This window comes from Prinia subflava, chromosome 3, assembly GCF_021018805.1.
Source record: "Prinia subflava isolate CZ2003 ecotype Zambia chromosome 3, Cam_Psub_1.2, whole genome shotgun sequence".
Classification (NCBI taxonomy): Eukaryota; Metazoa; Chordata; class Aves; order Passeriformes; family Cisticolidae; genus Prinia; species Prinia subflava.
Window position 1 is genome coordinate 100395283 of NC_086249.1, and position 25111 is coordinate 100420393.

Below are 25111 nucleotides of genomic sequence, written 5' to 3' on the forward strand. Positions count from 1 at the left end.
TACATAAAAAAGCAGACATTTTATGGTGCCTGCTTTAGCTCATCCTCTGTCAATTGAGCTTATAAAAACAGGTAACTCTTTACTATAGTCAGGAAATATATATATTTTTCTATAGTTTTCAAAAATCCTTTTCTACCATGTATTTTAAAGCCTGAGATTGAGTTCTAACAGCCTTCATTAAAGTTGCTGAATACTAATCTGCAGTGGAAGAGAATGGAGCCAGAACTGTTTACATCTAGGATTGAAATGCAGATTTGCAAAGCACCCCTGGAAGCTCTGGCAGCATTTCTAAATATTTCTTTAAGTAACAGCACTCTGAAATAATTTCCTTATAAAAAAGAACAAAAATGGAACAAATACAGGTTAGACTGTGCATTAATGTTTCCTAGTGGCTCTAGTACCCAGTTTTTGGAGTATACACACCAGCCCAATGTTGCTCAGGTTGCAACACCTCATTTTTCATGTTGTCTTTTCAAAATCAACTGAGCAACCTTCATGAAGTTTCTGAGGTAGGCAGGGATGTTTTCTTTTAGAGAGGAGTGGCACTGCATTGTCCTTGACCAAACCATACAAAAAGAAAACCACAGCTAAGACACATGGCAGAATTTGGTTTTAGTGATGAGATTTGGAGCGTCCATCTGGCAGTGGCCAGGAGTCTAAGCTAGGCTACCATTTCCATGCAATAATCTTACCACTCTGAGACATTGAGTAACCTAGTGTACTTTTATTAGGTAAATGGAAGCAGAGATTAATGAACATTTATTGGACCAACTTAACACCTTGAAATCACAGGCATCAGTCAGACTGAGAGGCAGCATACTGATAAGATCAAGTTTTCTTTACAAATCTATGAGCCCCTGTACAAAAATAAAGTATAAAAGGGGCAAACAGAAACATTTGTCTCTTCCCAATCCCAGGGCTGCTTCTGAGGTCACATTCAGCATAAATTTAGAGAAGTCCATGAGGCGCTCTAAATTACGCAGTGATATTTACAGTACCAGGAGGACCTTTCTCCACTTGGGAGACTGAAAGAAAATAAAAAAACTTTAACATCAGCTTTGCACCTGCACGAGCCTTCCCCATGCAGGTGAAGCTTCCAGCTCAATTTTTGCAGCCTTTTGCCCTCTATGTACCACACAAACAACAGAGACACTTCAGAGGGGTTTGAGCAGGGTGGGAGGATTGGACAGACTGACAAGTCCTGGGCTTGCTCTGTCTGGGACTGTGCTGAAATCTGCTCATGGAGCTCACTGTGTGCTGTGGATCTGCTGAACTTAAAGCCTAGGTGGGGTTTCCAATTTAATCTTTTGCTACTGTAGGCTTCTACAAGGAAAACAGGCTTGTGGCAAAGAGGAGGCAAGACAGGATGTGCTTTACAGTTTTTGTCTCTTGATAAAAGGTTATACAATGTGAATAAAATAATAGAAGAAACAATGCTCTCCAGGTCAATCTTTCTACTGTGTAGCATTAACTGAAGGGTAGCTCCACTTAAGAGAAGAAAAGGTATTAGTTACATAAAATCACTACTTATTGTCATCTACATAAGGCAGAAGCACCCTCATGGGCCTTGTGAGATTTCTTTCCTTATGAGCTGGATACACAGAAACTCCAAGAAATCCACATTAACAGAGTCAAAAGTGTGTAGTTAAAACATTTATGATGGACTATACTTGAACTATCAAAATTACTTTACCTGTTTAATGCCATAAACATTTGAGATGAAAAACGTGTCACTGAAGTCAGACACCAATGCTCACCAGAGAAGTTTGTATTCTAACATCAGAAACACTCCACTGCTTGATTTTCAGCAGGTCTTCCCATCTTTGTGCTTTGCTGGGAAAAGAGGTAGTTCTGAGAGTGAATGGACCTGTCACTTCCACGAGCTCAGCCAGTGTGGACTCACTGCAGCAGCTGCCTACAGGACACCAGCTACGGTTCACCCAGGACTAAACAACATAACCACTGGAAAAATTACCTCTTATTCACTAAATAGTTCACTTTGCACCATCCCCTTCTTCTGGGACTAAACCCAGAACAGATGAGCACCTACAGCTACTCTGACAGTTCCCTCATTCCCCTCCTGTGCACGAGGCCCACACGGACTCATCCATTAGATCCCACAAAACCACAAACTCAAGGGACTCGGGCACAGCTCTTGTTTTGGGATGCAGCCACTGAATTGTGACTCCAGCTGTGGCATTAAGGGCATTCAGCAAGGTGGGGTGAAGTGATGGATGAATTTCCCTTCCCTTGGGCTATGAATGCTGCAGGAAATGAACATCTTTGCCTGCCCTGGCTGGGTGGGAGGAGGCACAGCCAAACTGAGATTTCAGCTGTGGATTTTGCAAGAATTGTAAACAGATTTGACCACCCGACCTGCAGAAGGAGTAGGCAGGAGAAAATGATCAACAGAATTACCCCTGTGAGAAAGATTCAACCTTGAGAACCCTTTTCTGATTGCACATGCAATGGTCCCAAACAACTGGAAGAGCCCACGGACCAATTCCAGCTGAAAGTTCCACTTTGAGGAAAAATCCTGTATCACTGTATCCTTTTAATATAAACACTAGAATTCATACTATACAACAGCACAGCCAACCAACCTTTGAGGAGAAGTCATTTTCAGGAACAGTGTACTTCTGACACCTAAAAAGAGGTGGCAATGCCTGCTGCCTTTAACCATTTTTTCAGAGAAAATGCAAATCGTGTGGGCCAGCAAGAGCAGGAAGAAGGGAAATGAAGTGCCAGGTCAGTCCATGGTTACATTTTTTTTAGTTGGTTCTGCCCTAATTCCAACTTTGTGGAAGGAAGCCTGTGCTGATCCAGGAGGAACAGAGCCCCTGGGACAGACTGTGCCCCTACAAAGGCTTCCCTTACACACTTTAAGACACTTTTCCTCACTGCACAGTCACTGATTTGCTCTCGAAACTCCTTGTGATGAAATGAAGGACCCAAAAGCATTTAATTGTTGAACACATAAAAGGAAGTATATTTAAAATAAAAAAAATTGGTCAGACTGTAGAGTCAATTACCATTTTAAAGGAATTTACAGGGCTGTTGTAGATGAGTCTTTTGGAATAGTCAGTTTATCGCAATGTCTAAACTGGTTTCTTCATTGCACAGTATTTTCTTTTAAAATGTGTGCATCTTTAAACAATTACATACATATTAAAAATCAGCATTTCTTTGCTTCAACTTAATTAAAACGTTAATACTCTCAGACAACACAGATCTGAAATGGTGAAACCAGTAATTGCCCCCTCCCACCTTACAACAAATTAAATTGAGACAAAATTACAAACACATTTCACTACATGATTATTATTAATAAAAATCAGTTTTTCTTTTTTTTTTTTCTGTTTTTTTTTATAAAGTTGCCCAAAATGCAAGGGATGTGCATAGGTTTACAACTTAGTCAGAATAATATTTTGCTTTATTCCCTTGGGTACGTGTTCCCATGAACGGAATGTACTTTGCTGTAGATTACAGGTTTTATCAACACAGATACACCAACGGCATGAACGCTTGCGACTGTCCACATGCATTAAGAGTCAAGACCCAATTTCAGATTTCTAAAACTTTTACAGAGTTCTTCAAAGAGACAGTATCACATTATCTGGATGTTACACAAAAGTACTGAAAAATACTATCCTAGGAGAGGGAAAAAAAAAAAAAGCGCAGAAAAAAAAAAGGCCGTTAAAATTTATGAATTTGTTTCGTAACCACTAGACTAATTACTTCAAATAAATAAAGGAAAGCAAAGTATTCCAATCCATAAAATCAGACTCTAAAAAGAATGTAGTGTTCCACCCCCAAGTTAAGGTAACAGAATCATATTATTATTACTATTAAAATAGATTATAGAAAGCAGCATCTATTTTGTGCAGTTTTTAGGGGCCCTTGAAATAAAAAGCTATGATTTCCAAAAATATAACATTCCAAAGGACTGAATAATACATATATTTAAAGATACATTTTATTAAAGTTTAGGAGAAATGATTAAAAAAAAGATACTGTCTCTTTAAATTAGTGTTTCATCTTTTTCTCCCCCTCTTCCTATCTATTCGGACATGACAATAATTATATTTTAGGTCACACTACATCTAGGTAGTCTCTAGGGGCCAAGACCTGTTGACACAAGGTCAATAACGAAGAGGTTTTCCATGTATGAGGTGGTTCCCAGTAATGACAGATTTTTTTTTCTCTTCTTTTTTCTCCTCAATCCTCTCATTCCCGGTTTAGTAGACCCAGGAGACGGGGACCCACTGGGAGGCTGTGCACACCAGCTCGATGGCTTCCTCCAGGTGCCTGATGGTCTCATCAATCTCATTGTTGATAATTGTCAGGTCAAAGTAGTGTGCATATGTTCTCTGTAGGATTTCTGACTCCTTCTGCAGGCGCTGGAGGGACTCGTCCTGTCGGGCGGCCGGGAGAGAAAACGGGAGAAAAGAAATGTTGGATTGTTTTGTGCTCTTCCACAACAGCTTCTCAGCTGAGAGGGACAGGGGCAGAAAGGCCTCAGGGGGTCGAGGTGCCTCAGCTCTCCCACCTACAGCTATGGGAATCTCGTGGGAGGAAGGGCACAGCTTCCCTCTGGAAGCTGACACTCAAACAGCGCTCGGTTATTGACATTCTCGGAGACAAAACACAGCTCTAGAGTTAAAAAAGCAAGGTAGAGGATGGAAGCTTGGAAAAGCAGCAGTGGAGACCACACGTGAATAAATCAGACACGGTGCACAAGTAGGAGCTATTGGGCCTATGTCCCAGAGAGAACATGGGAAACAGGAGGAGGGGGAGAGGCTGTCAGGTATCAGCTGTTCCCAGTTTTCGTAATGTTTTCTGTTCAACACCAACCTTCTGGGTCTGCTTCCTTTAATGACCATGTATGGATAAGGAAGTTCTCACTCTGCATTGCTCTCTGTGGTTTCTATCTCAGAGAAGGGCACTGCCAGCCCCTGGGACATCCTGGATGCAAAAAGCTTCTTCCCAGGGCTCTGCAGCCCTGTCTGCCTTAAGTCTGAACTCTTACTGCAAATTTCCTTATGAATTAAAAAACAACAAACCCATTTGCTGTTTTCAAGAACCTTGAAACAGCCACAGGAAAGCAATCAAGTCTTTCCTGTCCCACAGGTTTGGGGGGGATATGGTACAAAATGACTCCTGCTGCTCTGCAGTATCCACAGGCTCACTGCTTCATCCATCAGCTGGGATACACTTTCCTAAACAGAGGTTTAGTTTATTGCAGAAGTACAGACACAGTGCCCACAGCTTTTTCACTAGAAACTATTCTGTAAACAAATTTTAATCTGGCTGTTAAGATGACCTCCACCTTTATTTTTTTATCTGTTTCAGCTTCCCAAGTATTTGCAATCACAGTGACAAGGAGCTGTGGAACAGCAGCTTTCAGGTCCCCTCAGGGAAACAGCCTGCTCTGAGACAGTTCTCCTTCCCTGCAGCAATGAAACCAACCACTTCTGGAGGAGAAGTGCTCTCCCAAAGTTACAGTTCTGCTTCTCTCCTGAAGCTGCAGCCTCAGATGGGGAGGGGGCTGTGTGGTGTGGTTGTCTTCACTTGAAAACTATTACAAATTTCATTCCAAGTAAGGCAAATACTCCTCACACGCTTTTCTGTACAAGGGATGTTCCTTGTATGGGCCATTTTGCACCACCAGCAGCTCCTGGAACTTCAGTAGAAAATTCCAGTGTGTGCAAATTTAATACATGGTATTAACAAACAGAACAATGTGGATCAATACTAGTATTAAATATTTTTGTGAAATATTTCATATGGCCCAAGTGTCTTTAAGCCAAAACTCTAGTTGGGTAAACTTCTAACTTCTCACAGACTCCAAAAGAGACATCCATTTATATCAGCTGAGCATTGAGCCTTTCCTGCTTAAATTAACCTGCAGAGGACGGTCAGTAACTTGTCCTGCAGAGTATTTTCAGTGCTTTAAATGTATCCAGCTAAAATTAATGTTGTATTTTTAGTCTGTGTTGTCCAAGTCATACTGCACCTTGAAAAGAGTTTTAATCTTGTGACTCAGGGCTAGCAGTACCTGAAAAGCCCCTGGAAGCCTTAGAACTATTAAGTCCTTATGCAGATTTTGAATTATTGTTCAGATTTCCCATCAATGTTAGTTTTACCTACAGGTATGGACTTTTCCCATTACAGCATCTATCTTACTGTGACTGACAATGAAAACCTAGAAATCTTACAGCTATCTCAACTTAAAAAAAAGCCAACTGGTAAAGTACCTTACACAGATTCCACAAAAGGAAATGTTTCAAAATTCCTTAAATTTCAGTATTTTTCTGACTTAGCTTCTCCTAGATCCAACTTTACCAGGATCAAAGTGGTCTGTATCTTGGAATATCTAAACTTCTCAGCCTGTAGGAAATGTAAATCATTACTTTGCTCATATGCTTTTAGGGGTTTATAAGTTTGGGATAGGCCATTACAATAAGTTTCAAACAGGTTCAAACTTTCCTAAGCTCAGCAAAAGGAAAAGAGACCAAAGTTCTTGAATTTTGTTTCATTCTGGGACTAGATTTCACCTGTGTTTGTGATACAGCATCTGTTTGTACATGTCAGACTTGGTTGTTTCCTCTGAGTCTGCAAGATTTAAATACCAAAACTCATCTTTGAAGCTAGCTGTAATCAAAGTATTTGCTGTAGTAAGTTCCTCTCAATTCCTCTAAAATGTCTTAAATAAATTTTGCATACTGAACATCCCAGATTACGTTCCAAGAAGGAAATTCTTCAGCAGTTGTGCTCTCAACAGTGTCAAGAAAGAAGGTATTTATCAAAATGTTCAGCAAGCTGCAGACAGACAAATGGCCACAACTTCCGAAATTTAACATTTGGGAGCACATCTGCCTTTTCCTCTTCCCTCAGCTCTTGTGCAATGAGAATTTTATGTGGGTCTAGTTGCAGTGTGTCCATTATCTTTTCCTCCTAATTCAATTCACATTCCTAATCTCTCCTTTCCCACCACAGATGAAAGCAGGGAAACATGGCTTTATCCATGGAATAGCCCCATGGACATCAAGACCACCAGTGGCATCTCCACTCTCTGAGGGCTGGGTTTTTTTGGCCTGAAAGTGCACAGGACAACAGCTGCCACTTGTGACAATCAAAGCCCAGCCCAAGAAATTACCAATATTCCCTTCTAAGGCAGAGGACAATGTGTAAACACCACCAGGCCTTTGCCAGTTTTGCTTCAACAGGAAGAAATTCTCAATTTAAACAGCTGGAGAGCTCCACACTTGCTAAGAAAAATTCCTGTTATTCTTTGGCAGTAGGAAGGGAGGAAGCACAGCTAAAAGTCTGAAGAATTTGGCTCAATAAGGTTTACATCAAACAAATGGAGCCTGTGATGCATTTGCTGCTGTCTGGGCAATGGAGGTAGGAACAGCTGGAGGAAAGATGAACCACTCCAAGGTTTTCTGATGCACTCTCTCTGTGTTGTTTTAGCACAACAACAATCTGATTTAAGCTTCCTCTGTGATTAGACAGGTGGGTGCACTCTGGGAGATTCCCTGTGTGATTTACATTGGTCTGGTTCTTTGCAGGACTGCTCACAGTGCACTGCTACATTCACTGGAAAGGACAATATTTTGTCTTCTGACTCTTGCTGTGTGGGCCTTGATACTGAGACATTTTGTGTGCTCTCTGACAGGCTAAAGTGTCTCAAGAGAAAGACACTGTTAGGATCAGGCCTCTGCACTCATTTTACCACAAAATTCAGATATATATCTGTAAGAGTAGAAATTTTACTCCATAGCCCTTTTTTCACTAGCAGTTAATTTTAGTGCAGGTATCAAAAGTCATTATTACGTTAAATTTTGACTCCAATGGCAGAAGTAATGTTGCATGGGAACAAGCATATCTACATTCTAGAACTACTGCAATAACCAGGACTACCTTGGGAGCCCCTAGCTGGTACTTACAGGCAGTTTTCTGCACCATTTTGGCAGCTATGTACAATTAGTACGAATGCAGGAAAATGAAAAGAAAAGCAAAGATGAAATTTAAGAAAACATGGGGAGGGAAAAAAGGACAGTCATTTACAAAAGTGTTCTCAAAAAGCTCAAGTAAAATAAAACAAGGCAGGGCAAGAGGATCAACAGAAAAGGACACTCATTATGCAAATGAACTTTTCAAAAAGGAAGAATGAATGGGAAATAGGAAACACACACTCCTCAGCCTTGTTTGCTGCCTTGCAGGCTGCTACCACACAGACACACTTTGCTTATCTGCCCAGAAAACCTTGAAAAACGGGATCCTGTTTGGGTAAGGTCTGTTGCTATTGCCATCACCTGCCCCTCCCTTTCCTTAATTTTAATTGATTAATAAATTAGCATATTTTCTAGGTGTGCCCTTGTTTCAGCAATTCATGTGCCTGGGTGAGACCCTGCAGGCACAGAGACTTTTGTCACAGGAGCTTAAAATAAAGACAGGTTTTACAGCACGAATGCAAATACTTAGAACACAATACTTTACTTCTCTTAATTCTTTGGCATGAAGTACTTCCCCACCACTACTGCAAAAGGCACATTTCTGTTCTCTTCCCAGTGTATGAGGGAAAATGTTTTCTCCCTCATATGAACTGTCCCAAGTATCTCTGTATTACATCCTACAAGTGGAGGGTTAAAATTTAAGTACCACTGCCAGATGAGTGATGCCAAGGAAAGACATCTGGGTGCTGAGACAGGTATGGCAATGCTATTTGTTTACACAAAGAAAAATTCAGTGTAGATAACAAAATTCCAGTATTTTATCGAGACTGTACCAATTCACAGCATGACACCAGCAGTTTACATAAAGTGTCACTTCACTAACATGGCAAGTTGTGCTGTGCTGAGAGATCTTTGTTTTCACACTCTGGGGTTGTGCCATTAGGGTGTGCACCACCAAGACACAGTGAAATGACAGAACTGAATGCTGTGAAAGTGAACAGAGCCTTCTTCCCCTTCCTATCCCTCCTTCACTGCTTGTTCTAGCACTGGTGCTTAATAATTGACAAAATTCCAATTTAGAGCTAAAGTATCATAGTGAACTAGCAGAATGCCTGAGTTGTCCTTAAAATTCCAGCTTGAGGCCAAAAATCTTCACTTTCTACTTTTGATTTGAATCATTATTCAGAGTATTTGCATTTAAATATGTTTGTCTTGCTCCTTCTTTTCCTGCAAGCCTCTGCAGTTGATGTCACAGCTTCACGCTTGTGATATTGTAATTACATTTCTGTAGAAACCTGCTGTAGTGACACAGCTTCTGACTTTGTGTTTTGATGATCAAGGAGACATTTTGGATATTTGCAACAGATTCACGATCAAATCCAACAGATTAAATACTTTAATGTCATGGTTTAAGGAAGACTGAGCAAATTAAGTGTTTGTGAAAGTAGTTTGCTTTAGTGTCAGCTAAATCCAGAATTGCTTGATATCCCTGAAATCAGCAGCAATCTGCAGAGCAGATACCCTGTAAAAACTAAGTAGGAAATGTATGATGTGGACCTCCAGGGATACTTAGCATTATTCCACAAGAAATTATCCCTTGGATCAAAGCTTCCAATTCTTAGAGGACAGTTGTCAAAATGAATAAGCCTATTTCTGATACATATTTGCTGTGCAGGGAAAATGCTAAAGCTAAAGGTGGGATCAGTGCTGGCATTGTAACTCACAGTTGAGTAATTTGTGCCAATGATTTGGAAATGGATCTTTGAGCTGGAAATGAAATAAAAGAATATGTACTTTTAGAATACTGCACATGGATCCTTCCTCTTCAAGGCCACATTTTGAATTATTGGTTTATAAACAATAAATGTATGTCATCCAACTTAATAAAGCTGTTATTCAATTATTTTTCTGCCTCTTCATTTACAGACAAGGAAACAATTAGAGAGTCTGATCTGCACATTTAAATCTCCTCCTTAATTCTGCCTCTGCCAGGACACCAGACTGAAACGTGGCATACCTCATTAATGCCTGGGGTAATCGTAGGTGCAGCAATAAAAACAACAAAAGGAGCAAACTCTGCAGTTCTCAGGACCTTCAATGCCTAGGGGAAAAAAAATCAGATATTTTAGAGGAAACCTCCAACAATCAATGTGAAATAAGTTTAGTCACACAAGCAAAAGATATAAATTCATGATCTACCAATGCTGGATTTGTTTTTAACTGAATTGGAGTCAAGACCTTAGTAATACAGACACCTAATTTTTTCTATTATTTTACACTTTTGGTGGTCAAAACATATATATATCCTTAATTAAAGTGAGTTTATGAGACAGTAGAAGCTTTAGCATTTTCAGAGTGTCTCTCCCCAAACATTCTCAAAGAGTGTGGAATTCTGTTGACACTTAAACTGACTGATAAAATGCCACGTAAAAAAAATCAGTCATGCCATAAATAGGGAAAAGAGCCAACTGTGATTTAGAAAATTGATCAGAATATAAATTTCATTATTCCAAAATTATTATTTAAAAATTGCAAATGTGATGTCAGACGTTTGAAATGTTTAGAAATTGAGTATAGCACTAAATGCAGTAAATACAGCTCCAATCTCCTGAACCAAATCTGTGGCAAAGAGAAGAGCTCTCATTACAGAGTTGCCTTAATGAGCTGAGTGACACAGAGCTGCCATCTGTGGAACTCTGTCACAGATCTGGGCTCGACTGAAGTGCAGGACAATGGGTTAAACATCTCAGCTGAACTCAAAGGGATGGACAAGATAAAGATTCCTAAAGGTCACTCTGGTTTTGCTCTTTCTATTTCCTGTCTTTTCCAAAGCCTTTTCTTTTTAAAGAAACCAACAAAACAAAACTCCCACAATCCACCCTTTCCCTGAGATAAAAGGTTTTCATCTCTGCTGTTTGAAAGCCACCAACAGGAATCACCTCTGCCACCCTGCTCCAAACAAGAGACAAACCCCGTAAGTGAAATGCAAGAAAACCCATAAAACTACGAGTGCTCAGGGGGGAACAGGCAAATGGTGTAAGAAAATCAGCAGTAAATCCAAAAACAGGCTGGCCTCAATGAGCTGAGATGGATGAATGAGGAAGCTGGTTAGGAAAGTGGCTTGCTGGACACCAGCTGGAGGAAATGTGGCAAAGACAGCTGTTACCAAATGTAAATGCATTCTAACAAAGATTAAAATCACTCCTGAGAATTGTACTGCTCTTGAAAGATGCATATTGAAAAAGTTTTTCATGAGAGTTTGCTGTTAACAGCTGCTCCATTTGAACTAACTATACATGCTGCTCTCCCTGAACGCTGTTAAATGTAGGATTTTATTTTTAAGAACACCACCACACCAAGATACTCTGAAATGTCTTAAATAATTTAGTCAGGTATCTCACTTCTGTTGTGAAATTCTTAGAAAAATCTGAACTTCCTGAATCTATTCACTAACAAGAAGCAAGTCAGCAAATTTAAGTAGATAACACCGGTCACAATTCTGTCTTTCCTCCCATTTCCTTCCATCTGCCAGAATAATATAAACATCTCAATTGTCTATATTCATGTTGTTTCACAAAATATAAACCCAGATCCCTGTGAATTGAAAGTAATGACTACACAGATGTTTCAAAGGAAATACATCAGAACTTTCCACAAATTTTCTACAATGAATAAATAAACTACTAGTGTTTCTTAAGAGTCTGATTTTTCTTTCTCCTCTGTGTTCTTCTAACCATATGATTACCAGAATTCCACAGATTGATATCCTGGTGGTCCAAGGACTTTTGTTTCACATCTCTCTATGCAGCACTTACCTAGTGTGCAATCAATAAAAACATCTCAATGAAATAAGGTTGAAGGATTTGTGACGAGTCCCATTTTTATGCACTTCTGATTAGTTACCTGAGGTTCTACATCAAGTATTGCAATTAGTCCCTGCTCATGGATCTTTCGTATTGTTTCCAGTTTTGTCCCATACATTGCATCCTCATGGCTGCCATATTCCAAATATTCATTGTTTGATATATCCTGCATCATTTGGTCATGTGATACAAAGTAGTAATTTTTGCCATTTTCTTCATCTTTCTTTGGAGGTCTTGTTGTGTCTGAAAATACAGAATATTTTAGTACAGAAGCAATATTAAGGTTATATATGGCTTCTTTCTCCTGCTTGTTTAGCAATACTTATTCTCTCAATGATGACCTGTCAAATCACATATAGAGCAATGAAGTATGAGGCAGTCAAAGTGACAGGCACTGGGAAAAGCAGGAGTTTGAGGGATATGTGTGGGAAAAGCAGGAGTAGAGACCCTAGGGTCTACTGAACTTAAGATACTCATATTTCTCCTAAATCCTCTTCTGTCCTAAAAACATTTCTGCGTTTTCCTTTTTTTAGAAGTTTTTATCAGTGTGAAAAGGCTAAGTCTAAAAAGCAGTTTAAAAACCTGATTACCCATGGTCAAGAGAGGTGAAAGCTACTTAGGAATAAGATACTTTTAAAATATTGCTTCTACAAACTTATGTGGTAAGAGAAGTATGGCCTACTAATCTTTAGAATTAACTGCCACTGTGTGTGACCTGATCCTTTTGATCAGTTTTTCAGTATACAGGTAATTTCTTCATAAAACATTCTCCCAAACTCCTCACCCAATTTAAGGCCCATCTCAAAAGCTACCTGCAACACCATGGTTTCATAAAGGAATGCAGAAAATGCATCTTTTTAGTCTTATAAAATCAGTGAAACAATTTCAGTGCTTCCACAGAGCAGGAACCTAATGCAGGCAACCTAAGGCATGTTCATCATGGTATAGGTGAGTCCATTTTAAAAGCATCTGCAGATAAAATAACTAATTTCTGTGAAGAAAATTCAATGAGTGTCACTTCTGAGCCAGGTATGGCATTTCTGAGGTCAGTCTGAAACAGAGTGGACAGGTAGGGGCTGGGTGATCTTTTGTTGTGCTTAGCTTGAGGAAAAAGGATGTACCTCCAGGAGATCACATAATGGGATCTGTAATTCCTGCAGAGTATTGAGACTGTCATGAAGGGAAAACACCTCTGTATAACAACCCACTGGTAAGCAGTGAAATTAATTGTGTTTTCTTTTACTTACTGTTATCTCTGGAAACTTTATTTTAGGGCAATATCAGTCCTTACGAACTGGCTGTGTAAAGTAATTAAAACACTAGAGGTTTCCTCTAAATCCAGCTCATATTTCTTCTCATGGGAATTATACACAGTTAAAAATGAGAAATCTTTTATCCTTCACTCTAAATTAACAAACACTTGGGGGGGAGAGGAGTATACCTAACAAGAAGTTTTGTGAATAATAAGGAACATTTGATGCAAAAGTGGTGTTAATTTTCCACCCTGCCCTTCGAAAGAGCCAAAGAAACACACCCAGTCCTACACAGCTCCCACTTTTAAGGCAGGATTTGTCTCAGCTGAGCTGAACACAGGCACTACAACAAGGGGGTGTTGTCAAGGAGCACACAAACAATTCTGCAGCACACTGCACCCTGCTACTTACGAGGAATGGGGTAGGCAAATCTGTCCGGGTGCTTTGTGATGAGAGTGTTTTTTATGTGTCTTCTTCCGACACCGTGTGCACCTGATCCACAACACAAAAACATCACTTAGAAATATTCCACCAGAAGGGTTTCAAAACTATGATGCTATGTTCAGAAATATAACTGAAGATTACCTAGTAGGACTAGTGTTTTCCTTTTGAATGCTGGCAGCTTTACTACTTCTTCATATGTGACGAGATCTAATTGATCGAACACTAAAACACAAAAAGAAAGCCCCAAAGGATAAGAAAAAAAAAAAGGCATAGGAAGGGTGACAACAAACTCTGCTACAAATTATAATTTTATCAAGTTTTAGATTTATAATACAAAGTAACATGTTATGGAAATAAAACCATTCATTCCTTATGCAATTTTAACAAGAGTTTTCACTTAAAAAAACTGTTAAGAACAGTAACAAAGCTACCGAGGTGCTCAGCAAAGTTTGCATGTCCTCTCATGCAGTGTTCAGCAGACCACAAAAATCAGCTATAACAGCATGCCATTCACGTTTGCATTCCTAAAAAATAGCAATACTAAAGAAAAATCTGTAGACAGTGACTGACATGAATACAATATGAGAACATCTATTTACACTGAAGATAGGGATACTTCCATAATAATGTTTTAACAAGATCTATGAGAAATGCACAATGTTAATATTTTGTGGTATTTATTCTTTCAAACCACACCACTTACTTGTAATTAGAGTTCTCTTTAAACACACGTGCTAATTAAACTGACATGCTTTTAAAACTCGTGACAGAATGAAGAAGTCTAATGGAAAGTGATGGCATTACAGAAAAGAACCTCCAGCATATTTAGGGAAAAATTGTAAAAGCATTATTTCAGATATCATTTCAACTGCTGTTGAAATTGGATGAATTCCATCATGCCTATCAATCTGTTGTCAATTGCCAGGGAATATAATGATTGACAAATCAAGTTTTGTTCATTAATAACAGCTTATTCCTCCTGTGCCCAGTGACACATCATCTCTGGTAACTCCTGCTGAATTCTAATGAGAGCAGCAGCCAGGAGGCAGCTCTTTATATTTGTAAAGATTACAGCAACCAGCAATTGTGGAGCAGAATAACAAACAAGAGTTTTCAGTTCTGTATTTCTGCATGCTATGAAAAGGAGGGAGGAGAGGCTCCCTATGCAATCTCTGAGTGAATCCACCTCAGCTATATCCATCTTTCAGGATGAGTGTGGATATCTCAGTTTTTCAATTTGATGGCAGTCTTTATACCTGAAAGTCCAACAGCTTGAATTGGTGAAATTACAAATCAGCCAATTGACACACTCAGCTCTTGAAGGTATTGAAAAGATACAGATATGAAAACTTCCTAGTCCATTTGAAGCATTTTGAATTTCATCCTAAGGAAGAATCTCTTTCAACCTTTCCCCAAATACTAAAGCAAGAATTTAATCAATTTTTTTTTCCATTTCATGATGGAATTCTTACTCTTGTCCTTCTTGCAATTTCACAGTATTTAAACAAACTAATAATTCATTTCATAATAATGATCTACAACACACTAAACAGCTTTACCATGCTAACCACCTAAGCCTGCAAGTGTCTTTTTCCATTGAAAAATAATAATAATGATTATAATAAAAAAAATTCAATCCTTTATTTTCTTCTTGAACAAAACCATGTTATGTTAGATACAAACAACAGGAACAAACATCAGAAATGACACATATTAATGCCTTCATCACAAAGTACTCGTATGGAGAAGATGTGTCTCAGTTTACATGGAATTAACTAATGATTGTGGGGTTCTCAAATGCAAAAGAAAAATGATTAATTTCTTAATATACAAAGATAGGAGGAATACAGGGCACACTTAAAGACTGAACTTCAATGCTTCTGTGTTACTAGCTATTAAAAGAAAAGGAGATCTTGAAAGGAAACAGTAAGAAGCAAATAAAGAGGCATTGTCACTTGACAGGTTACTTACATGCACAGAGGCCATTGGGAGTAAGACAGCATGAAAAATGTACAGGGGTCATTGAGATATGGCTTGTAATATATTAGTAAAATAAAAAGTATATGCACAAAATAAACTTTACCATGCAATAGTCTAAACACAAGGCAAATAAATCACATTAAGAAATGATAAACATATTTTATAAAAGTTTGGCAATTTTCTACATTATGCATAGTATGGAGCATAGTTCTGGTATGTTCTGTTCTTTTCTGAAGCCCTGCAATAACTTTTCAGTAAAATAAATAAAAATGTATCTGGATATCACTGCAGCATGTCTCTAGAGCATTTTATAAAAATGTCAGTGAATCTAATAATGGAAAAGATATTTCATTTTTTCTGTGGGCTTTGGTTTAAAACTGACTTTATACTGATAAAACATATGATCATGAAATTGCCTAATACTCTAATATGAAGCATGGAGGAAAGAACAACAGGATTACATTTTTCCTGTAAAGGAGAATGCATTTGCTTCTAATTCTAAAAAGCAACTGAAATCATCTCCTGTTTACTTCATACAGTACGTCTGATTTGCAGAATAATCTCATTTTTACTTCCACTAGTATCTCAAACACCACACCAGCTCTCAAATCATTAGCTGGCCACAAAAATCTGAGTTGACTATGAATGATTTCACTGGGTCATTTCTCAGCACCCCAGTTCAGTGTCACCCCTAAGAGAAAAATAACACACAAGTCCAAATAGATAACACCCTGCTGATCAATTTATTTAATTTTATACTAGGACATAAGAGAAATCAATTCTACTTTCCTGTAACAGCAACATTTTGACAATGATTATGCTTGTTTTGGAAAAGAGGAAAAGATCTGGTTTTTATTCTGAAACAGAAGCACTGAGAAGTGCAAGGGCCAGTGTTGCCATGTGTCTGACTAACAATCCTGGATGTGACAGAGCACTTTAAAGAGTGTGAATTCAGTGCCACCTGAGTTAAATCTGAACTCACATGAGCACCAAAGCTATTTGTAGTATTCATATATTGAATATCCTGTATTTGGTGTCATTCCCTGGAATATTACTGGTATCACCTTCGGTACCTCAGGGACACTGAGATCAGAAATATTTCTACAAGAAATCTTGATTTCAATCTGTGCTTACATTAACTTTTTGACTTAGGGGAAAGGGAAAGTTGTATTGTCAAGGGAACAATTTCTTTTATGGTCATTATCATGATTTTTAATGTTCATATTTCTAATTTTTGGCAAACACTTACTCTGATATAAAGCAAATAAAGATAAAACACTGCTGGTGAAGGCAGGTGAACTGTGCGAATCGAAGAGCCATAAATCTACTCCAAACTGTTTCCCTATGTCAAGACTACAAAGCCTAGATTCCTTTCAGGAATTTAACTTAACTAAGATAGAAAATCTTGGAGCTAGTTCTGCTCCTACAGTGCTGCCTGGTCCTTCTCCTTTCCTGGCTATCCTTCCTTTGGCTCACTCCCTTGTAGCAGGCCCTGCTTACTCACACAGACACTTTTAGTTCTGTATTTGCACTGAGAGCTGCATCAAGAAATGTATCTGCCCTAAAGAAAAAAATATCCATGGGGTTTTTTTGGTTGTTCTTGATCCAGTTCACAGCATGGCCACAACTGAAGGGAGGAGGAAGGCTGTGGGAATGTGTGCTGGGAGCAATTTATATTATAAATATAAATTTATAAATTATAATTATAAAGACTGTGGCTCATAAAATCCAGTTTACTCTCCACAGCTTTTGTTATAATTATTAAAATGTGGTTGAGTGCTACTGCAATGAATGGGAAACATTAGAACAAGCAGGGTGTTACACCAGAAAAAGGAAGGAACCTACTTATAGTTTTCAATCTCTGCTTGTGAGAGCTTTCAGGGTAATAAATAGTTTTATATTCACCTGTGAACATTTTAAATGCAACACTGAATTGAAAGAGTATAAACAACAATTACTGTCCTTTGACTTTCTGAGAATTTACTTTCAAATTACTTTTAAGGACAAGGAAATACTCTGTAATAGTTATACATTATATACAATAATATATAATATTACATATTATGAGCTCTGATGCTGCACACATTGTGCAGGTAAAGATAAATACACGAAAATATGGATTTATACTGTTTAATTGGTGCGTTCAAGAATGCAACTGAAAAATACCCCCAGAAATTAATGTAACATAAAATACTTTCATTACAATGCTTGGACAGGTATCTATTCTGATTCTAATAAAAATCTCTGCAAGTCTCTCAGGGGAGCACAACATAAGCATCACAGAATGTGCTATCAATGCAGAAGCAACAGAAAAGTGTTGAAAAGCAGTTTCAGCACATCAAGTATTTTATATTAAAAGAAGAAAAGAAGCAAATTCAGCTCATAAATGATGGGGTCTGTCTTCTTTACTACTAAAACAAATGGATTTTGCTTGACAAGGATCTCTTACTCCACACTTGTAAAATTTTCTAAAACAATTCATTTTTTCAGCAGTCTAAACAGAAGCCCCAAACTCAGGATTCAGGCAGAAATCATTGCAAGGAGGATAAACTCCCACAGCTGGCTCTGTTTGGTAGCTGTAGAATAACACACTGACTATGCAATTGCTCTTATTTCACCTCCAGCTGGACCACTTCAACAAAAATGCTCTTTCATGATGTTTGCACATATGTAATCTGCAACTATAAATACATATTAACAAGGATGCCACAGAACAGTCTTCTGTAGAGCACAGTACAGTTATATAGGTTGCAAAAATCATATCCTGTTTGTTTCTAATGCTGCTTTAAACATAAACCCCCAAACAATCTAAGCCTCTATCAGGATAAACGATGATGCACTGATTTGGTGGCAGCTTGCCTCTCACTGACTAAGCTCTCTGCTCAAACAGCAAAGCACAAGCAGAGTAATGGCGTAATTAGAATTGTACTTATATTTTCCTAAGTAACTCATTAGGTTTATATAATAGTGCCAGCTGATTAATTAATGGCAAGGCTTAAACTGCAGAAAATGTAACCTGTTACAGATACCTGCATTTTTTGTTCATACCTGCATTGTGCTTTGCCAAATATTTGTCTTTGTACTGCTTTTTTTTCTTTCCAAACCAAGTACAGCTGGCCTGTTGCTCCTGTTTGGTCTTCTCCATGGCAATACAAGCAACTCGCCTGACATAAGGAGGAGAAAAAAAACATTTTCTGTTGTAATCAAGGATCTTTAAAAAGCTGCATAGAATGAATTAGAAAACCAGACTTTTTTAATAGAACATGAGCACACTAAAACTTTTAAACACTTTTTTTAAATGACCTTGTTGCTTGATACCTTGCTAAAACCCAATTCCTGCAGCACTTGCATGTAGCAGTACTAATGAAACCCCTGATTAGAAGCTGAAAGAGAAATTAATTTGACCCTCTTATATAACCAGTTTGCACATAGCCATCTCCAATCCTAGTTTCCTACAGTACAGCAGAAAGCACAATGTTTATTAACATTGTGTTAATTAAATGTTAATAAACATCCTGTTTATTAACAGGAATTTATCTTTTCAATGTAATCACACATATGAAATTGCATGTAACTCTTAATGCTATGCATACATGAGAAAAAAAATCAATACCACACAATTTGAGTAAATATATAGACTTAGGAAAAGAAAGGAAGAAAAAAGAATTCAAAGGCTAGCTATACAACAATGAAAAGTATGAAAGACAGAAATAAAATTCAACTAAGTTCAATTTTATAGAAAATTTCAGTCATACCATTCCTGAAGTTCAGGAGAAGGAATAAGACCTGCAGTACCATTTTTGGAGTTCTCAAGTTTACCCTGCCACCAGTTATGATCATCTTTGCTAATGATTTGGATAATATCACCAACTCGGAATCTGATGCCAGCTTCTTTGCAAGGAATGAGGTCATCCTTTGCTGGATCATATTCAAATTGTGCTCTTACATAGATCTACAAAAAAAAAAGAGTTTATAAGAGACACTGCAGTAGCATTATTGGTATGGTATTTAGAGTAACAGGTGAAAATCTGATCTGTGAATGCAGCTACACATATTGGTTGCAACAAGCAAAGAAAGAAACAAAAAAAGGAAGGTGCCAAAGCGTAAGTGATAGTTGAAAATGAAAATGCCCCCTCCAGCAAATGATGGAGACATATGATGTTATTTCAACAGCTCATGGTTTCTACATTCTATAGAGAACAGCAAAAATGTCATAGACTCTCAGAGTCCCTCAAATAGTTATTAACTATCACAAATCATTATATAGTTATTAACTATCACAAATCATCACAGAACACAAGCCAGCACCTTACAACTCAATCTGTAGTGTACTTTCCAACTGAAGTCCCATGGTATGTTCTAAAAATTTCTAATGACAGGAAATTTTACTGGACAGTATAAAGGACTTTGGCTTTATTAGTGATCCTTAAAAAATAGTTTTTAAAATTTAAGACATCTAAAAAAATCTTTTTTAGGAAGTCCTGTATTGTAGGCATCACAGAGTTACTCAGAAGGAATGTGGAAATTCTCTGTATGGGTTTTTCAGCAAAAGTCTGCTCCAGTGTAAATAAAACTCATGATTTGAGCAAATTATTCTCTAAGGAACATGAACAGAAAGAATCCAGACTCTGACTTCACAATTTAAAAGATTATGCCAATCCTTTCCTTGTGTGTAACTGAGGTCTCAACCCTAGAAAATAAAAATAAAAGTGATCTCCAGCTTTGGTTGCTAATTGGAGCCCTGATGCACCTAAGAATCTTAAAATCAGAATTAAGTGTCATGCCCTAGATGGATAATTTCTACAGTTCACGAACTGCAAACATCACCCTACAGCATCTCAGACAGCCTTGTATACACATACTGCTGATTCTCCTACTAAAAACAGACCAGATTTAAAAATCCCCAACAATTACACTGCAAAGTAATATCCTTCTTGGAAACTGTAACAATCACTTTTCAACTCTGCTCAGATTCTGCTCCAATAATAGCTGTAACTATGCAATGTTAGCACTATTCATGGCACTTTAAAAAGTAATCCAATCTGCACCTCCACATATGAAAAAATTAACTTAAAATGGCTAATCACTTCTATCTCACATCTGATGTATTTTTATTGGTTTGCAGTGAGAGCATCAGATGACAACACCAATATAAACTCAATTTTTAATCCATTAAATCTGACCCTTGCTCTGCTGTGCATTGAATTTAAAAAAGCAACCCAACTTTTTTTAATTACTTGAGAAACAGGATATTTTGAAACCAATTATGTTTACTTACTAATTTGTTTTCCATGAATTAATCAATATTGAGCCAATCTCTTATTTTGCCTGAAGCTTATTCATATAGGTCTAGAAACATCAGCACTGTTTTTACTATCTAGAAACTTCCCTGTCTCTGCTCCAGTTTGAGCCATTACCCACCATATATTGGCAGCTCATGGAACATTACAGACTTCCTTACTCATAAAAATAGATCAATTAGCCAAGTCCTCACTCTTTTCCAGGATGACAAGAAAAATATGCTGGCTCAATAGGAAAAATCAGGTAAAATTTGAAAAAATCAGATAATTATAAATGGTATGAGTAAGAGAAACACCATTATTTTGCTATTGCCTTGAACAAAGTTTCTTCTCCTAGTGAAAAAACCCTATGAGGAGCAAATAAAAACCTAATATCAATGTCTGGAAGGTGTTTCATGGAGCATCTCCAGGTTTACATTCAGGCAGCTTCAGAAGAAAATGGGAAGTTGAAAGAACCAAAGAGAGCTTTAAAAATTGGAAGTGAAGTGAGAGCAAACCATTCTTGTAATAGAAGTTCCAGCCAACTCAACCAGAGAGCAGCACAAAAAGATTCTCAAAAGTTAAGAGTTAATGTAGCTGATTGACTTCTTGAATGGAACTGCAAGAGGTCTTATAAAAATTCCTGGTAGAGAAGGAGGCTAATGATTTACGGGGTTAAAAAATCAGAGGTAGATTCTGGAAAGACTAAAAATAACTGGAGCAGGATCACAAATCATTTGACAGTATGTGTTCATTTGGAGGCTGCAGTAAAAGAACAAAAATTCTTAAAATTGCAAAGAGAAAGACAGGGAATCCTCTGAGCAGCCCTGTGTGCTTGCCTGGAATTTTCTGGAGAGAGAAGATCTTTCTTTGGTCTGTGCTGATTTGCAAAACCACCATGTGAAGGTAACAAAGCTAAGGGAGGTTATTGAATATGAGACTTAGGACTGAAATTTTAAAAGACCATCTTCATATTTATCAAACCTTAGCAGAAACTGTCCTTATTGTTTTTCTTTGAAAAACTTTGTTAATGCTAATAATTAGTTTCAGATAAGCTCAGGCTTTACAATCTTTGTCAGCACAGTATTTTAGAGTTTTAGACACCTGCCCTACTTGTCTCCATTCCAGCTAGAACAGAAATTTGAGCTTTCCTCTAAGATTAAACCTGCACAGGTCACTGGAGACCAACACGAGGTCTATTAATGCATTCTGAACTAACTCAACACCTCCAATTAAATTCACAATGACTTTGTACTCTCACACATGTGGACACATGAAAAAAAAAAGCTATTTTGAATTAGCCACAAACAAATGAGTTAAAAAGAAAAATGAAATAAAAAAATGGAACAAATTTTCCAAGCTTAAATGTTTTAGTCCAGCACATACAGAATATGAAGGGGGGAAAGGTAAGCAGGGATGTTTGCTAGCAGCTAAGTTTACAACAATTCCCATGGAGGATATCTATTCACCTGTCGTCCTTTTGGTTGTGTTGTCGATGGCAAGTCCTGCAGAATAAAGTCAACCCAGGAGAAGAAATTTTCATTTTACTTTTTAAGGGTACATAACATTGTTTGTTAGTGATTCATACTACATTACAGTAAAATGGTAAGTTAGACAAAAGTATAAAGCATTGACTCATGTTTAGAAATAACTTTTTTCTTAAAGAGAAATCAAACCCAGGCTGTTTAGCAGCAAGCTGAAGAAAGCAGGTAAAAAGTTTAAGCAGATAGAGAATGTGCTTTTTAATAAATAATTCAGCATCTTCAACACAAAAGCACCACCAAGTGAAAGAGGCTCTTTGTGTGAATGCCTTTTCCACTTAAGTATCAAGTTTTGCTTTTAAAAGAGAGAGGCTATTATAAATATAAAAACCCCTATGATTAAAAATGTATAATGTAATCAGTTGTGCTGATAATTAAGATTACAACTACTTTCATGTAATAAATTAAATTTAATCCACAAAAACGTCTTAAATTTTTTATTCACACAATTATTTTTCATTCTACTAATTAATAAGCACTTTACCTTGTGGCAAATAATGTCTAAGTTGCAATTTTTATTAATAGTTAAAGAAATAGTTACTTGGTTTTGTTTTTTTGTTTCATTTTTAGCTAGTCCCACGAACTCATGATATTGACAGCACTCACTGAAGAAACTCGTGTGCAGTTACCACATTGGTGCAAACAACAACAAATGATAAACAACACGGATTTTAACATTAATGCACTTTAGGAAGAACAGGAGATCGACAGCACCTTTCTACCTGAAGACATACAAAACAGAAGTACTTTGTGTTAAAGATGTGATGGTAATAGCTTGGTTTGTAGTGCAGTTTAAAGCCACTTCCTTTTGCTTTCCATACCCAGGCAAGGCTCATGTCTCACACAGTATGTGCACGTACCACGACAGCAGAGAGCACACCAATTCCTTAACTCAGATAGCGGAAACCAGTACACGCTCCAGAGGGCTCTCAAAACACAAAACTTAAAAAAACAAAAAGAACCTAAAATGTCTTGGGGTACCAACTGCACGTTAACTGCTCCTTCAAACTCTGCTTCCAAAGTTCAGGGTGGAAATAAAAGCTTCCACTTCAAACCTCTGCTCACTTTTGAGGAAAGTGCTGACAATGATTTAAGGATGACTGAAGTGTCACAGTACAGTAATTAACATTTAATTCACTGTATGGCTTTTAATGAAAAGAATATGTTGGAAAAAGCCCTTTTGAAAAAAAAAAGAAAAAAGAAAATGGGGAGTTACATATGCAATAACCTGGGTTCTCTCAGCAGGACAGAATTTTCCACTGACCACACGATAAGTATAACAGTAATGGCAGATGAGCACCAACAAAACTTTCACACTTTCTCTGTGTGGAACTGGAAATCTTACCGAAACAGAATTGTTAGTGCTGCTATGACCATTAGCGGGGGACTGTCTGGATGTAGAGGGGGAATCTCTCTGAAATAAGACACAAGGTTCATTAACAACACAACACTATCACAGGAACACAGATATATTTCAAAGAACAGTTACATCCACAGCCTTATAACCATTTGCTTAGCTGCTTCATCTGTGAAAGCTTCCACACTACAAACCCTGTAGATCTGAAAAGCTTTTCCATAGCTTAAGATTCAGGTTTGACATTTTAGTTTATATGAGATAATAACTATTTTTATGTTGCCTTCAGCTTTCTAATAACTGGGACTTCTGAGATCTCCTGTGGCTAACAACGCTACCAGCCCTCAGTCACACACCAGCCTTGGTTGGAATATACTTACAGGTACTTTAAGTACTCATATCCTTTTTAAAGATGGATATCCTGTTTTAAAGATGTTTCTGAATATTTTTTCAGCTATGTGGTGGTTGTCAGTGTTGATCAGTCTCTACTCAGCAAGATGCACCTCCCTGCAGTGCCTCACTGAGGCTGGCACCTGAGGAGAAAGCTGGATTCTCTCTCCTCCCTTCTCATCCATTTTACAGCACAATGAGGGCTTTCCTCCAGCATTTGGATGGACTTGGAAGTATCAAACCTTGCCAAAATATAGCACTTTAAAAAAGCCAATTCCCTTGACCCAGAGTACCAGTGTGGCCCTACACTTCAGACACAGGATTCACACTGGGAAATTCTCCAGGAAGGATAACTGGAATTTCTGAGTGGGTTTTTCAGAGCAATCTTTTTCACATGCCATTTTGACTGGATACTGCTTAATTCCATGAGGTCAGATAACTGAGCCATCTTTTCTGAAAATAAAATAATCCACTCATACATTGTTAAAAAAAATTCCTTTTACCCTCAAAGGAATTCTGGAATATAATATTCCATGTCAAAGGTCAGCTTAGGAATGTCTGACCATTTTGTGTATCATCAAGGACAGCAAAGAAAAAAGGCTAAAACAGTTTTCTAAGCAAACAGATTTAACCTTGTCATATTTTATCAATACAAGTACCTTTTGTGAACAGTTAAAAACCTGGGGCTAAACTGTTCATGCAACATTAATCAGGGATTAATGCCACAAACATAAGAACAAAACTTGCCTCCCACAAGTATTTGCAATGTGTAACAGAGTGGGGTAAATCAGCTCTAATTCTAATTACAAAATCACTGCAGCACAACAAGTTTAAAATATTCAAATGAGAGCAAATGAACCATTCATTACTGAAAAAAAAAGAAAAAAGAAAAAATGAAAAGTCTAAAGGAATCAATATTCCTTTTTTTTCTTTTGTGTATGGATTATCAGCATCACCTTTATCAAACTGTAACCAGGAGAACTTTTTTCAAAAAGGCAGTGACTTCCTTGCTTTATAAAGAGATTTTCTGCTTGCTCTGCAATTCT

At 37.6% G+C, this 25111-nt stretch overlaps 1 protein-coding gene across 5 annotated transcripts in view; it reads right to left on the reverse strand.

Annotated features, from left to right (window-relative positions):
- Positions 1–704: 704 nt before the first annotated feature.
- CASK (calcium/calmodulin dependent serine protein kinase) overlaps positions 705–25111 on the reverse strand; it is a 190190-nt gene continuing 165783 nt past the window's right edge. For 2 of the 5 annotated variants that reach the window (XM_063393041.1, XM_063393046.1), the window contains 9 exons: positions 23667–23735; positions 22250–22285; positions 19257–19453; positions 18550–18665; positions 13663–13743; positions 13489–13569; positions 11865–12067; positions 9979–10062; positions 705–4415 (listed from right to left, as the gene is read on the reverse strand). In XM_063393041.1, coding sequence (XP_063249111.1) covers positions 4239–4415; positions 9979–10062; positions 11865–12067; positions 13489–13569; positions 13663–13743; positions 18550–18665; positions 19257–19453; positions 22250–22285; positions 23667–23735 — 1044 coding nt within the window. In that variant the 3' untranslated portion in view covers positions 705–4238. The remainder of the gene's footprint in view (positions 4416–9978; positions 10063–11864; positions 12068–13488; positions 13570–13662; positions 13744–18549; positions 18666–19256; positions 19454–22249; positions 22286–23666; positions 23736–25111) is intronic. The other 3 variants (XM_063393044.1, XM_063393042.1, XM_063393045.1) reach the window with 3 other exon arrangements.